Source organism: Vigna unguiculata, chromosome 4 (assembly GCF_004118075.2).
Source record: "Vigna unguiculata cultivar IT97K-499-35 chromosome 4, ASM411807v1, whole genome shotgun sequence".
Taxonomy (NCBI): Eukaryota; Viridiplantae; Streptophyta; class Magnoliopsida; order Fabales; family Fabaceae; genus Vigna; species Vigna unguiculata.
The window spans coordinates 26,393,967-26,408,493 of record NC_040282.1 but is presented as its reverse complement, the minus strand read 5'-3'; the positions used below and the strand labels follow the sequence as shown (position 1 = coordinate 26,408,493).

General features: G+C 34.4%; 3 protein-coding genes and 1 long non-coding RNA gene across 6 annotated transcripts; all 4 read right to left on the bottom strand.

Moving 5' to 3' along the window:
• Positions 1–16: 16 nt before the first annotated feature.
• Positions 17–2,540, bottom strand: LOC114182548. 2 transcript variants are annotated; one of them, XR_003604117.1, is made up of 4 exons: positions 2,446–2,540; positions 1,646–1,794; positions 362–477; positions 105–119 (listed from the first exon to the last, which is right to left on the bottom strand). It is a non-coding gene; the product is annotated as an uncharacterized LOC114182548 (long non-coding RNA). The 2 variants fall into 2 exon arrangements; XR_003604116.1 differs by lacking the exon at positions 2,446–2,540 and having other exon boundaries at positions 17–119; positions 1,646–2,066.
• A 216-nt stretch (positions 2,541–2,756) lies between these two features.
• On the bottom strand, positions 2,757–3,314 carry LOC114182667 (patatin-13-like). Of its 2 annotated transcripts, none has more exons than XR_003604161.1 (3): positions 3,245–3,314; positions 2,957–3,141; positions 2,757–2,832 (listed from the first exon to the last, which is right to left on the bottom strand). XR_003604161.1 is itself a non-coding variant. In XM_028069579.1 (3 exons), the coding sequence occupies exons 1-3, from the start codon at positions 3,262–3,264 to the stop codon at positions 2,820–2,822; spliced, it is 243 nt and encodes an 80-aa protein (XP_027925380.1). In that variant the 5' UTR covers positions 3,265–3,309; the 3' UTR covers positions 2,757–2,819. The 2 variants fall into 2 exon arrangements, 1 of the variants encoding a protein (XP_027925380.1); XM_028069579.1 differs by having other exon boundaries at positions 2,957–3,166; positions 3,245–3,309.
• Positions 3,315–3,800: 486 nt separating this feature from the next.
• Positions 3,801–5,105, bottom strand: LOC114180649. Its single transcript, XM_028066953.1, has 6 exons — positions 5,034–5,105; positions 4,865–4,957; positions 4,697–4,798; positions 4,401–4,616; positions 4,013–4,156; positions 3,801–3,935 (listed from the first exon to the last, which is right to left on the bottom strand). Exons 1-6 carry the CDS (start codon positions 5,103–5,105, stop codon positions 3,870–3,872), a joined length of 693 nt encoding a protein of 230 aa, XP_027922754.1. The 3' UTR covers positions 3,801–3,869.
• A 1,444-nt stretch (positions 5,106–6,549) lies between these two features.
• On the bottom strand, positions 6,550–9,189 carry LOC114180648. Its single transcript, XM_028066952.1, has 5 exons — positions 8,697–9,189; positions 8,440–8,604; positions 7,478–8,115; positions 7,011–7,173; positions 6,550–6,926 (listed from the first exon to the last, which is right to left on the bottom strand). Exons 1-5 carry the CDS (start codon positions 9,187–9,189, stop codon positions 6,550–6,552), a joined length of 1,836 nt encoding a protein of 611 aa, XP_027922753.1.
• Positions 9,190–14,527: the final 5,338 nt, after the last annotated feature.

Below are 14,527 nucleotides of genomic sequence, written 5' to 3'. Positions count from 1 at the left end.
TCAGGAGGCAATTGACCTTGATAATTTTGAGAAAAAAAGTTCATGATTGCATCAAGTCTTTTGTCACGTTCTTCATTTCGTTTATTTTGTTTATCCAATTGTGACTTTAATGCAGTGACCTATATTAGAACACAATCTATTATTAAAATCGTAAAAAACACATAAACATTATAAATGGTTTCACTTCTTGTTTTTCACTTCTTGGTCAAGATTAAAAGTACATGCTTGCCTTATAAGTGAATGTACCAGACATAAAATATTACAGCTTACTCTTAATGGCTATTGCAAAAACAAAAAAAATGGAAAAACCCTGCTTAGCTCAGTCACATTGCAGAAGTTACAGGATTAAAAAGATGGTTACCTCCAAATTCTTTGTCCTTTTGCCATCTGTAAGGCTGATTGTTCAAAGCATTGTAAGCATCAGTTATTAGAACAGCAGGCCGCACAAAAGAACCAAGAGCAGTTCCATTCAAATGCCTAGAAAAAAAAATATATTGATGAGAAGATTCCTTGTTGCTCTCTAAAGGTATAAAAGGTATATCAGAATCAGAGAGGAACTGTAAAAAATATTAAACAATACTGGTCGAGAAGGTTATATGCAAGGTTTGGGAGACTACAGATTTCTTTCAAGTGTGGACAACTTTTTGTCTCACACCAAAAAGCTTTATTTTTATGAATTGATAATGCATGCTTTAATTTCACATCACTAATTAATGTACACTTTTATATCATAACTTCTACAGCACGGATAAATATTTCACATGGTGAAAATATGTAAAGTGTTACCAAAAAAAAGTATTAACTTTTGAAAATAAGGTGTATTCACAGATAAACTAAACTTTCAAATCAAATTTTTCTAGTTAACAAAAATCTTCCATTGCTCATGCAAATAATTGTAGACACTAGAGACTGGAAACATGTGAACTTGTTATCGTTCAGGCCTCTTCTATTTGCCAAATAACCATGAGTCACATAAAAATATATTTTCACTGTATAGCATGACAAACATAAAAAATTAGGTGAACACCTTCAGCATTAACCATTGATCCTTTAAAAGGCTATACTACGTGACATAAACTTTGGCCATTTAGCCCCACTAAATATTTCAACATGAGGCAAATATATCTTTTTAACTTGGCCCAAAACAAAGCGATTTTCATCTTTGACTCCTTTGTGAGAAATATCCTTAGCTTCAAGAGACCTGTTGCCAAGACAAAGGGTTCCAGTTTGGAGGGAACTTTGGATTTCCTAATGGTCTTTAATTTCATGCAATAAATAAAGGTTTGAATGGGATTATGGTCCAGATACTAACCTATATTATATACAAATGGTAGTTGAATCAGGATTCAAATAATGAATCATGAGGGTTCAAAGTTGAACCGTATATTGAAGATTAATAATAAAACATCCTCTCACATCCACAAACTAAGAAAACAAATTTAAGCACATATTCATGATCAGTAACAAAAAAATAAATCTAGGAGCATGAATTCTGTTAAAATATGTTATAATAGAATAATATTAATATTCAAAATAAATATTCTGCTATCATAATTATTACACATTAGAATATAACATTGATATATATATATATATATATATATATATATATATATATATAAAGTTTGAGAATGAGAAACATTACAGGCTTCGAATGAACTCTATTACCATGAACTCCCTTCAACTACAACGAGACTCCAATGGAAGTGATAAGCTTTCTGACAAAACCATTGTCATTCCCAACAAACTCACGGCAATAGCTGATAGCTTCAAAGGAGAACATTCATGGTACAGCTGCAAAATACCAATTTTTTTATGGATTAGACAGATAAAAATTCTGCAGTAACATGTTTTGAGTGAACCCTTTATGTGCTGGTTTTCTTTTTGTTTCTTTTTCTGAGTTGGTCTTGTGCAGGTTCATTGCTCCTCAAATCCCAACAGACTTTTCAACTAAAGTACAGGAAACCACTTATAATGTTCACAAGGTATAAATGCTTTCGCATATTTAAAGCCCTGTGAGTGCAGAAAATTATTTACTTCTTCTTAATTGGTTTAGTAACATGTTTCCAAATAGAGTAATCAGCTGTGTATATAGAGCTCACGAAATATGATAATTTCAGTTAAAAAATGGTTAAAAAAATTTAACAAGTCAATTTGGTATCTATTTGATCAATTTTGAATATTTTTTAACAGCTTTAATTATACTAGCATAAAAGTTACATATTCCTTTTCTTTGTGAGTGCGGTTCTATTTATCTTTTTTTGGATAGGGTAAAAAAAGTTCCTCCAGATAGCAGAAAAACAAGATAATAGAGACATATTAACAATCCTGAAAACAGAACAGCACAAAACACGGGAAAGCAACAATATATATAAGTATCCATGCATCATAATTTACATCTAATTAATTTGATCATAATTGTAATCAATAGCGAAATTAATTTACCGGATTCCCATTTACTAGATCATTACTAAGCATACTCAAGTCCGCATCACTAATCAAATTGAAGTCAACACCATCATTCTGAAAATAGTAGGGTGGAAGAAGAGTGGGTGTTGTTGAAGCCGATATGCTTATATCAGACATCAAGGCATTGCAGTAGGGATACTTCTCAACCTACATCACCAAAACTTTTATATTGTTTTTTTTTTCAGTAAAGAAAAATATAATAAATGCATATGGTGTTAACCTTGTAGTTTGAGAATATAACTGGCTTTTGTCTCTTGGTGTCGAAAGTTGGGATTACAACATTAGAAAGTGTTTGACTAAGTCGTGTGTCCTTCAACAGTTCACGAGTTATGTTGTGTAAAAACTCCTCGTCAAATTGCGTATCTTTTCCATGTTTGCATGTTGGTTGTTTCAATATCACAAACACAAAACGGAAGCATGTTATTATGATTTGTGGTTAATTGTTAATATTGATGATGTTCTGAGAATATTAATGGTGTTATTATACCTAGATGAATTGAATACATGAGGGCCATTTTGTTTGTAGAAGTCTACAATTTGTGCAGGAGTAAAGGCAGCACGAGTAGGATCATGAGGGCTTGGTGTGGCTAACAAAGCTGTTATGAGTGCACTAGTGCCACTCCCTCCTATCACATCAAAGAAATGTGCTAAATCTGCATTTGGATCCCTAGCCTGCAACTCAACCATATTCAAATACCTAAATATAAGAAGCATACCATAATAATGGTAATAATAAAGATAATAGATCACACTGACTTATATTTTAAACGCTAACCTCAAATCGTTTTGTATCATGTGCTCCAACAGGCTTTGAGAGATCTTGAAATATAGATGACTTGTTAAAATCAAGAACCTCTGATGAGTGGTCAGCCAAGACCCAAGGAAAAACGGGATATTGGGTCAAATCATTGTAAGATCTTCTAGCAAGTGTATTTAGAATCATTAAATACTCAAAATTTGTTACATCCCTCCTCCTCCAGTTTTCTTTGGCAGTTTCTGTCATTTCTTGTGCCACTAGCCGATCAACAAAACTAATAGATCCACTCTTATCCCTTCCACTTCCCTTAGGAAATGAATATTCGTTTCTTGTAGTAACTATCAAGTTTCCTATATCTATTGCATCCTTTATGGATGCGAAGTTTAAAACCACTGGGCAACTGAATCACTAGATCAAACTGACGAAAGATATATTTACTAGCATATTGATATATCAGGGAATAATGTGCTAAATGTACGAATTAACTTCAAATAATGTGCTAAAGATATATAACAAATATACGAATTCAAATTCAAATTCAAGTACAATATTAGTCAGCAAAAACTATCATGAAGTACTACAATAGTTCTCAAAACATAAAATGATTCAATTAACTTCCACATTATATTATATTCTTCAACTATCACATATGATTTTCCTCATGTCCAGAACTTGTTGTATTAGTTGGCACACTTCCTTGATCAGAAACCTACAATATAAATGTGAATCATAATTACAAATGTAAACTCTGAAAAATAAAAGAAGTTATGCAATCTTAAACATTACCGGTGCAGGATTGAACATAGTCAACTCAGGAGGCAATTGACCTTGATAATTTTGAGAAAAGAAGTTCATGATTGCATCAAGTCTTTTGTCACGTTCTTCATTTCGTTTATTTTGTTCATCCAATTGTGACTTTAATGCAGTGACCTATATTAGAACACAATCTATTATTAAAATCGTAAAAAACACATAAACATTATAAAACATTCAACCTATCAACAAAAAATATACTACATTTCTTACTCCTACTTATAGAAAACAATCCAAAGCAACACAACAACAACATTAATAGTGTCCAATAATATTCAACACAACAACATTTACAACCTTGGCATGACAATCCAAAGAGAACAACATCATATTGTTACACATGACAATCCAAATCAATAACCTGATTTTGCAATTCTGAATAAGAAGGACAAGATGAGGATGTCCCAAAATGAAAATTCCTAGTATATCCAAACACACGAGAAGGGCAAGGTCCCAATCCCATTCCTCGGACACGACCACAATGTTCTTTACTTCCTAGAACATGAGCTAGTGAATCTTCAATTGATATATCTTGTGAAAGGGAAGATGTATTTGTCTCATATGCTTTAATTTTTTCCTACAAATAATACAAAATGTTATCAATGAAGGTAACATTCAATTTGATTCAGTATTTGTCTTTAGAAAACTTATACTTACTCCAATCTCTCTTGCTCCATCATTCACAAATTCCCCATTAGCATGTTTATGTGTTGCTATCCAAACTTCTCCCCTACTAACTTTGCGACCAAGCTCTTGCTCCTATAAAACTTAAGAAAATCATGAATCATATATGATATAACAAAAATGATTGATGAATAAAGTTACCATCTCATTCTTCTTCCGTGCAATGCTCTTCGATCCACCTGTGTGAGGAACTGTTTGCTTCTTTCTATTATCCTTATTTTTTTGGGCAATTTCCTAAGCATATATGTAGAAAATTACTAAAAATAAGTAAAGTAACACTTAAAAGAATAGAAAAGATAGTTTTTATTACCTTAGTCCTTGAATTTAAACGGTAGTCAACAAAAGAAGCCCATTGGTCTCTATTCATTCCTTCTGGACACATTGTAATAATTTCATCTCTATTACGTGTTCCATCATCTCTTTGTTGCCATAGTTGTTGTCTATACTCACTCCATTTTATGTTAAGTGATTTGAATATATATGTCACATGAGCATCAGATTCCACTAGAAACTTAGCCTTCAAAATTATTACACAACTAGTTTAACAACAATTGACATATAACAAGAATCAAAACATATAAAAGAAATTATAGGTCAATTACTTGAATGGTTTTCTTAAGTATATCTTCTTTGTAATCATTAGGAATCTTCCTCCAACTTTGATAGCTGATTGGAAAGGCATTAACATTTCTTGCAACACGACCTAAAAACCTATTCAACAATGCTCCGCTATCATCAATTGGTTGGTTGTCACTATTCCATTTCACAAGAATCCTTTCATTGGAAGATAAAAACCAAACATCATTCAATGTTAATTGTTTTCTAACTTGTGTGCCTTCATCATCTGTCAAAATACATATGAAATATATTGTTGGTTTAAGATAAACATAAAACACAAATACTATATGGCTTGGACAATTACACATAAAAATCAATAAATTAACAATCTTACCAATGACATCAACAAGCCATGACCTTTTACGTGATACATGCTTTGATTGATTACTTTGCATCTCAATATCCACATTTTCTTCCCCTTCACTATCAGATTGTAACCTTGGTGTTGATTCAGATGTAGAATCATGCACAAACTCATTTCTGAGTTGATTATTAAATTCAAATTCAAATTCATGTGCAGAATTGGTCTTGCTAGTGGAGAACAACCTCTTCTTCAAACATTCTACAAATTAACTCAAGTCACTAAATAAATAGATAATACATGAAATTTAAAAGTACCAAAATGATATGCAAATGAGACATCTTACTAGATTTAGATGTTAAAAGCATTGAATTCATGTGAGGTGGGGGAGGAGGTTGCTCATTATTATTCTCTATAGGATGAGAATTCATGTGACCTGCTGCATAATAATTAGATTAATACACAAGAAAAAGCAAGATACTTTTTAACATGGAAATATAATCATCATACCAAATTGAGATGCAAATTGAGGTGTTATGATGGACTGTGGCGGAAACGAAAGTTGAGGTGGATTACTAGGCCTTGAAGTATGAGTAGGTGAAACTTTTCAAATCTTACTGTAGGTGAAACCCGTGGTGAGACTTAGTCAACTTACTTGGGCAAGATGGATGAGGCACAGGTGGACACATTGTAGATGATGGTTGGCCACTTCTATTTTGGGTAGGGATTGAAACTTGGTCATTAGTCTTCTTCATGCATATTTTCTTCATCATCAAGAATTCTATAAACAATAACATTAATACAAGTCAATTCACATTCATTAAATTATGATTATCTAATATAATGCATGTATAAGTAATATGGATGATAATTTAAACAAAAACTAATATAGAATTGTTCAATTTCTCTATGACCTTGTTAATGGTATATTCCCTTCTCCATCTAGAAATAAAGTTTCCAAATTTTGTTGTTCAAATGGTTCACATTCATGAAAAGTGACATCATTATCTCCACCAATGTCATATAAGTCTCGTGGCTTTAGATGCACAGGAATGCTCCAATTTTTATCTAATTCATCCACTACATAATAAACCATTTGAGCTTCTGCAGCCTGAATGTATGGTTCGTCATCATCATTATCACCAATGTGTATTAAACGTGTAAAGTTTACTAATCTAAATCCCAAGTCATCTGTTATAATCCCTCTAGAAGTAGTTGTATCAGCCCACATACATTTGAACAAAGTAACAGAGAATCGACCATTATAGTTGATCTCAATTATGTCTACCAATTTTCCATAATAAGGCACACCCCCAAATTACATTTGATTGTCAATGCTACTTGCATAGCTCCTTGTCCCAAAAGTACCAAATATTCCACTATTTTGTGTTTTAAGTCCATGATCTCTCTCTAACGTACGAAACTTGAAGCCATTAACATTGTAAGCATTGTAGCGTTTTGCACAATCAATTGGGCCCATAGCTAAGAACTTCAAATCATCTGAGTAAGGTCCATTTAAGTCATTCTTTATCTTAAAAAAAAGAAAAATATGATCAACATAATTGGATATCTTTAATATTATCAAATTTAAGAATGTAAATTAGACATACCCGACGAGAAAACCATTCCACAAATTCTCTATGAACCCTCTTATCTATCATAGAGGATGATCGTGTACGACTTCTTAATTGTCTTCGTACAATTTCTCTAAATTCTCTAATTTAAATAAATGAAATAATTACATGGTTAGTCCTCAATGTAGATGAATTATAAAAGTTTTAAAGATAAAGTACTTACTGAAGAAAAGGGTTAACTTGGGCACAATTAGTCAATACATGACGATGTGCTTGTAACTTTTCCTTTGTTGATAAAGAGAAGTAAGTAAAACCCCCAACTGGTTTTCCAACTGGTGGAAACAAACCACTTACACTAGATGCCATGGTGTCAGGTTCGTCATCAACACGCCTTATTCGATTAAATATAGTCTCAATTCCATCTAAATATCTAGAACAAAAGGTTAAGGACTCTTCAGCTAGGTAGCCTTCAGCTATTGATCCTTCTGGTTGAGCCTTGTTACGCACATAAGACTTCAATTTTCCCAAATATCTCTCAATGGGATACATCCACCTATATTGGACAGGTCCTCCAATCTTGGCATCTTCCACCAAATGAACAATCAAATGAACCATGACTGTAAAAAATGCAGGAGGAAATAACATCTCCATGTGACATAATGTAAGAACAACTCTATTTTGCAATTGGTTAAGTTCATCCACTTTTAAAACTTTATTGCACAAGTGCTTAAAAAAGGAACACAGATCAATCAAAACAGAGCACACTTCTTTAGGGAGCGTCTTCCTCATTGCCAAAGGTAAAAGTTGCTCCATCAAAACATGAGAATCATGACTTTTCAATCCTCCAAGCTTAGATTGTTTGACATCAACACATCTACTGATGTTACTTGAGTAGCCATCTGGAACAGTGATGTTCTTCAATGTTTTCAGAAATATATGTTTATTTTCTTTTGTCAATGTATATATAGCCGGAAGATATCTGTTATTTGCATCAGGCCAAAGATCAGGTCTAACACCCCAATCTTTTAAGTCATTTCATGCCTTTAGGTTGTCCTTTGACTTTTTACCTTGGTTCAATAATGTATAGACCACATTATCACATACATTTTTTTCAATGTGCATAACATCTAGTTTGTGGTGCAATAAATTATTCACCCAATAAGGAAGTTCAAAAAATATACTCTTTTTTCTCCATTGTAGAGGGCCATCAATAGGGTGGTGACCTTTCCGTTGTCTTTTCCCCCATTCCTCAACTTCTGGTTCTTTCCCAAATACAATATTAAAATTCTGAACTTGTTGTAAGACATTTGTTCCTGATATTCTCAAAGGAGGATTTCTAGTTTCCACACTTCCATCAAAACGATTACGGCATAATCTAAATTTGTGCCCTGCATTTAACCAACGTCGATGATTCATGAAACAAAATTTACCCTGAATCTTCTTAGGAGTTGTGTCAAAATTAAACCTAGGGCAAGCCAACCCAGTATGTGTGTTCCACCCAGATAAGGTTCCAAGACCAGGAAAATCACTAATAGTCCATAATATAGCTGCATGCATATGAAACACTTCTTCTTATGTGAATCAAAAGTTTCAACCCCAGTGTTCCATAGCTCTTTTAATTCTTCTATTAATGGCCTTAAATATACATCAATATCATTTCCTGGTGCTCTTTTACCAGGAATGATCATGGAAAGAATGAATGAACTTTGCTTCATACACATCCAAGGAGGAAGATTGTAAGGTATAAGTACAATAGGCCAAGTACTATGACATGTACTCAAATCACCAAATGGATTGAACCCATCAGTAGCCAAACCAAGTCTGACATTTCGAGGGTCTGAAGCAAATTGAGGATTCATTAGATCAAAGTTCTTCCATGCTTCAGAATCACTTGGATGCCTTAATATGCCTTCATGTGTACTTCTTGATGCATGCCATTGCATATGCTCAGCTATTTTAGAAGACATAACCATTCGTTGTAAGCGCGGCTTCAATGGAAAATACCTTAAAACTTTAGCTGGAATTTTCTTTTGTCTTTTAGTAACACCAACAATACTATTGCTCTTCTTTGTTTTCTTCCATCTAGATTCATTGCATTTCATACAAAATTCCCTATCTTTATCTTCTCCATAGTATAACATGCAATCATTTAGGCAAGCATCAATTTTGGTGTAATGAAGGCCAAGCTTATTAATGATTTACTTAGCTTCATAGAATGAAGATGGGATTTTAGCATAATCAAAAGCATCTGCTAACAACTCCAGTATCATTGACATTGCCTTGTCAGTCATTCTGCATAGACATTTGATATGGTACAACTTGAGCAAGAAAGAAAGTTTAGAATATTTGTCACATCCTTCATACAAACTTTGTTGTCCCTCATGCATAAACTTCATATACTGAGCAATTTCATCAGGCATCATGTGGCTTGATTCAGGTCGCATATTCTCATCATTGTTTACAAAATACCCGAATGCATCATTAACCATGCCACATATGGGATCATTATCAAAACCTGTATCCTCACTCGATTGGAAAATTGGAGGTGTTGAAATCGTATGTTGTACATAATTTGTCTCACCATGTAGAAGCCAAAATGTATACCCTTTTGGAAAAGGATGAAGAATTAAGTGTTCATATGTTGCTCCTCGAGTTTGCCATTTGTTAAGATTGCATTTCGGACATGGACAAATTATCTTACCCTCAACGCTCTTATTAGCAAATGCAAAGTCCAAAAATTTATTCAATCCATCCATGTATTGTTGTGTATTTCGAGGCAAATCAATCCAAGACTTATCCAAATCCATTAAGAATAGTCTGTTAATGAGAACAAAAATAAATTTAATAAAGAAAAAATGTAACTAATGATATAAGAATAGAAAAATGTAATGGAGGAAGAGCCTTAACACAATAGAATTTCACATACTTGCACGAGAGAAGGGGCATACCTATGAAGTTAGTGAGAGTGTTCACATTAATGGAAGTGGTATCACAATTTTCTTTTCCCTCTGGAGTGAAATAAAAAGGTAAAAGTTTTCCCTGTTCTACTTTCACAATTCACAAAAGATATGCATAAATTATCTGTGTGCAAAGGTAACATTATGATCTTAAAAAATAACATTGTTATATATAAGGCTTATCCTCATTTTCAATGAAAATGGTGCTCTTAGTATTAGGAAAGCACAATATGAGGTAGGGTGATTTTTATTGTTATGTTTCATTTTAGTTATCTCCACTTTTTATTTCAAATAGTTTTATTGTACACATTAAAATGATAATTTTTATTCAGATATTAGTGATTTTAGATATGGAGACCGAATTTATAATTAAATCTTATTATAGTTGGTTATCAGAATATTTATTTGATACTTTTGAGATTTTTTATAGCATTGTAATTGTTTAAAGTGACTAACCATTGTTAATGATTGAATTTTTTTTCTTAGGTCATATATTACTAGGTTTTATTAAATGTAAATATGAAAAGAATCTTTTTGATCAACTAATTGTATAGATATTTATGGCAGTTAAAGTCGATTGATGAGACGTTTAAATATTAAATTAGTAGCATTTTTTAACTGTAAATTTCTATCAATCACACATTGTAATTAATAGTGGTTTTTAATTTTCAGTTTCTATCTTTTATTTTCTTGACAAAATTACCAGTTGTCATTGAAAAATCGTTAAAAACATGTTTTGACATATGTATTTCTGACAATTTTCTTGACCGTTAAAAATTTAATATTTATTTGTAGTGTTATAATGAGATACTGATATATATATATATATATCACTTTTAAAATCTTGTTTCATTTTCAAAGAATGAACTAAAACATTACTAAATGTTTTAAATTTATGTTTTTATATTTTTCTATGTAGAAATATTCGTATGAAATTCTAATCATTTTACCATATTCTAATTGATGCAAACAAGGGACAAACAAAAACTATTGATGCCAAAAAGCAGAAGTATCTAGAAAACAATAAATGATCCAAATTTAATTTATATACCCCACACCTCTTTCTGCGCTCTAAATAAAAATAATTAAACTACAATATTCCTAACAAAAAAGAATACCAAGAAGGTTACTCACATCACAAATATCCTAACTGGGTTGTCCCCTATTAAAATATGCTACATCTTTGTGCCCAATTATAAACTTCACATTAAAATATTCATTTCCTTTCATTTTTTTCTGGGCACCCCAAAATTTTTAAGGGACAAACATGACTTTATTTTTTCAATGGGAAAACCTACAAGCAAGCCCATGTTATCTTGTTCTTTTCCTTCATCATGTTTTTTTTTTAGCAAATCTCTTTCTTATTTCAAAGATGAAGCAAACAAACCGAATCCTCTGATTTGATCTTGGTTTCATTCCTCATCAAATCACTTCTCCTCCCTTTATAGAAATCTTAGATATGCTTTTAACACAAAGTGGTGGTGGAATCTCTTCACCAAGTTTAGATTAGACACAAACCTTCTTATGACTACCCACCATAAAAACACCACCTTCTTCCCCACCCCACATGGTCAAATAACCACTCCTAAATTTATCAATACCCAAGATCCATCTCAAGCTACAAATCAAGGTACACTTGATTATCATCACTTTTCATTTTATTACCATCAATGAATCAAGATCCATATATCTCATGATTTTTCTTTTTCTTTCTATTCTTGGACCAGGTTTAGCCTTGCAAACACACTCCTTCAATTTCCACACAGAAGTTACGGAAAGGCCTTTGGTCTCCAGAGGAATATGAGAAGCTTCTGGATTACATCACCAAACATGGTCATGGATGTTGGAGCTCAGTCCCCAAACTTGTTAGTATATCTATATCTATTATCTATATATATATACACATACATATACTATATCGTTTCATTGATGCAGCGTGCACAATGAAGGAGTGGAGTCACTTCATTCTAATCTTAATTCTGCATGCCAAGTTTGCAGAGATGTGGGAAGAGTTGTAGGTTTAGGAGTGGGTCTTATTACTTTATTTATCTCATGTTCTTCAACACTCTCTTCCTCTTTACCCTTATTATTACCTCCTTATACTACCCAAAGACAAAAAGAAAAAAAAAACAAATCTTGTACACATCGGAAACATAAACCGTTAATACAATGTTTCACTGATCATTAAACAATCATTAAACAAAAGAAATAGAAAAAGTCATTCCTATTACTACAAAAAAAGTCATATCCTAAAGTAAAAGGCCTAACATATCATCGTATAATCAATTACATTTGTCTAATGTGATGTTCGTAAAAATCTACTTAAAAGTGAAGATAGTTTATCTATGATATAAAGTTTATTGTTCCTGCAGAAGAACAAATAAGATAAGTTAGGCACGAGTGTCACCTTACCATGTAGTCCGCTATCTCTTCAGTTGGCCTCTGCCCATTCGATACATGTCGGCTTGAACCCAGGAGGGGTTACCTGCAGAAGAATCTTCGAAGCTCAAGTAAGTCAAAGCTCTCAGAGAGTCAAATCAGCGATTAATGAATGCGTACCTTTAAATGATGGGGTCCACGTGTATTTATAGAACATTAATGACGTTTGACCATCGCGTGGGCTGGGTTTTGACTTGGGTCCCAGCTTGGGCCATGAGTGGGCCTAGGCCCCAAAACAGGCCCTAGAGGCCTATTGAAGGCGGGGCATCGATGTTAGTTAACGTTCTAGGCAAGTAGTCGGTTTCGACCGGCTACCTGCCTAGATGACTTGTGCTGGTGGTGTCCGGGTACTAGATGCTGGGTGGTTTCGATGTGTATACTGTTTACTTGGTTGAGTTTGGCTAGGTACGGTACACCAGTCCCCCAGCCTTGTCCGATATGGGTTGTCGGTCAAGGATGACATGTGTTGGTGAACTAGCAAAACCGGCTAGGTGTGATACACCAGTCCCCCAACCTTTAAGTGTGATGAACAGTGTTAAGGCTTGGGATTTGCGAGTGTCAGAAGGTAGGTGAAAGGGCGTCAGGTGGTCACATCGTTAAATTTCTGGTGCCGTCGTTTTTTAGGTGTCATATCCTTCATAATGATGGTGTCGATTGGTCTGGGGTTTTATTTTGGCGGGAAGAGTTTTAGTCGTTTGGGATCGTGGACTATAAATATGGGTTTGAAAGCAGCTGAGGGTTTACTTGGTTCATTTGCCAGAGTTTCGAATTCAGAGATCTTTTGCGCATCATACTGTCCGAATAGTTCCCAAATTCAGCCGACATCTTTCCATAAAAATGAAAACAGGTATGTCTAGTAACGATAGCACATCGTTATCTGCGTCTAGTAGTAGTCAAAGTATTGAGTCGGATAGGAGTAGGGATGACCGGCTTGGCGGAGAAGGTATGAGTGTTGGAGTTGGTACAAGCGGAATGCCGATGGAGGTGGTGAGGGAAGTTCGAGAGGATCCTCCTGAGGAGCTGGAGGAGAGTAACTGGCCGGCCAAGGGCGGTTATGCATGGGTCGCTGCTGATGTTCGTGACCAGTCATCACTGCTTAGGTGGTCTCGCCTGTTAAACTCTTGGCTAAATTGTACACCCGTCATGTCTAGGGGGGTCAGCGGAGATATTGTTTCGCTGGAAAGGGTGAGCGCCATCGACCGGGTATGCCACGGGCAAGAAGGGGCTACTGAGAAGTTCTTTTATATGTATATGTGCCATTTTTCTCAGCTTCACGTACGACTACCCTTCGACGACTTCACTATGGGCGTGCTGCGGGCGTTGAATGTGGCGCCTACTCAGCTACACCCTAATAGTTGGGCTTACTTACAGGCCTTCCGCATTCTATGCGAGTCGTTGTACTTGGAGCCTTCCCCCTATGCATTCTTGTATTTTTATGATACCAGACCCCGGAGGCCGGCTACTTGGCTTTCTTTAATCAGTCGTCCTAGCATTAGCAGGTTGGATGCATTCTCCCAATCTTTCAAGCACTTCAAAGACGGGTACTTCAAGGTCGTAGTGAAGGAGGGAGGTGAGCCGTATTTTCTGAATGCATATGGGAGTACCAAGTTCCCTTTTAGTTGGACCAATAATCCTTCTCGTTACAAAGATATGGGTGTGGAGGAGTTGTCGGCTGGAGACAAGGAGGTGGTAGGGATATTGTTGAGATTTGTGGATAAATTGCCTACTAAGGGCCTAGTTAGGGTTTATAATTCGGTGCATCCGATAATAGATATTGAAGGTATCTATTTATTACTTAAGCTGTGTTAATGATGCTAAGTTGTTTTGATCCGAGTTGTGATATGTTATTGCAGGGCATATGGCGCAATCTGGTAAGAAGAACTTGGCGCTTTTTCAATCGCTGAGGAAGGAGATG

Bases quoted from the DNA above. Each gene is read 5' to 3' on its own strand.
- LOC114182667 (XM_028069579.1), bottom strand. From the start codon at position 3,264: ATGATACAAAACGATTTGAG. The intron at 3,167-3,244 runs GTTAGCGTTTAA...TCTTATATTTAG, and splicing joins ATGATACAAAACGATTTGAG to GTATTTGAATATGGTTGAGT.
- LOC114180649 (XM_028066953.1), bottom strand. From the start codon at position 5,105: ATGTGTCCAGAAGGAATGAATAGAGACCAATGGGCTTCTTTTGTTGAC. The intron at 4,799-4,864 runs GTAACTTTATTC...TAAGTTTTATAG, and splicing joins CACGGAAGAAGAATGAGATG to GAGCAAGAGCTTGGTCGCAA. The intron at 4,157-4,400 runs GTTATTGATTTG...GTTCTAATATAG, and splicing joins ATTCAGAATTGCAAAATCAG to GTCACTGCATTAAAGTCACA.
- LOC114180648 (XM_028066952.1), bottom strand. From the start codon at position 9,189: ATGGTTATGTCTTCTAAAATAGCTGAGCATATGCAATGGCATGCATCA. The intron at 8,116-8,439 runs GTCACCACCCTA...TCACTGTTCCAG, and splicing joins GGGGAAAAGACAACGGAAAG to ATGGCTACTCAAGTAACATC. The intron at 6,927-7,010 runs GTACTTTTGGGA...GAAAATTGGTAG, and splicing joins ACAAAATAGTGGAATATTTG to ACATAATTGAGATCAACTAT.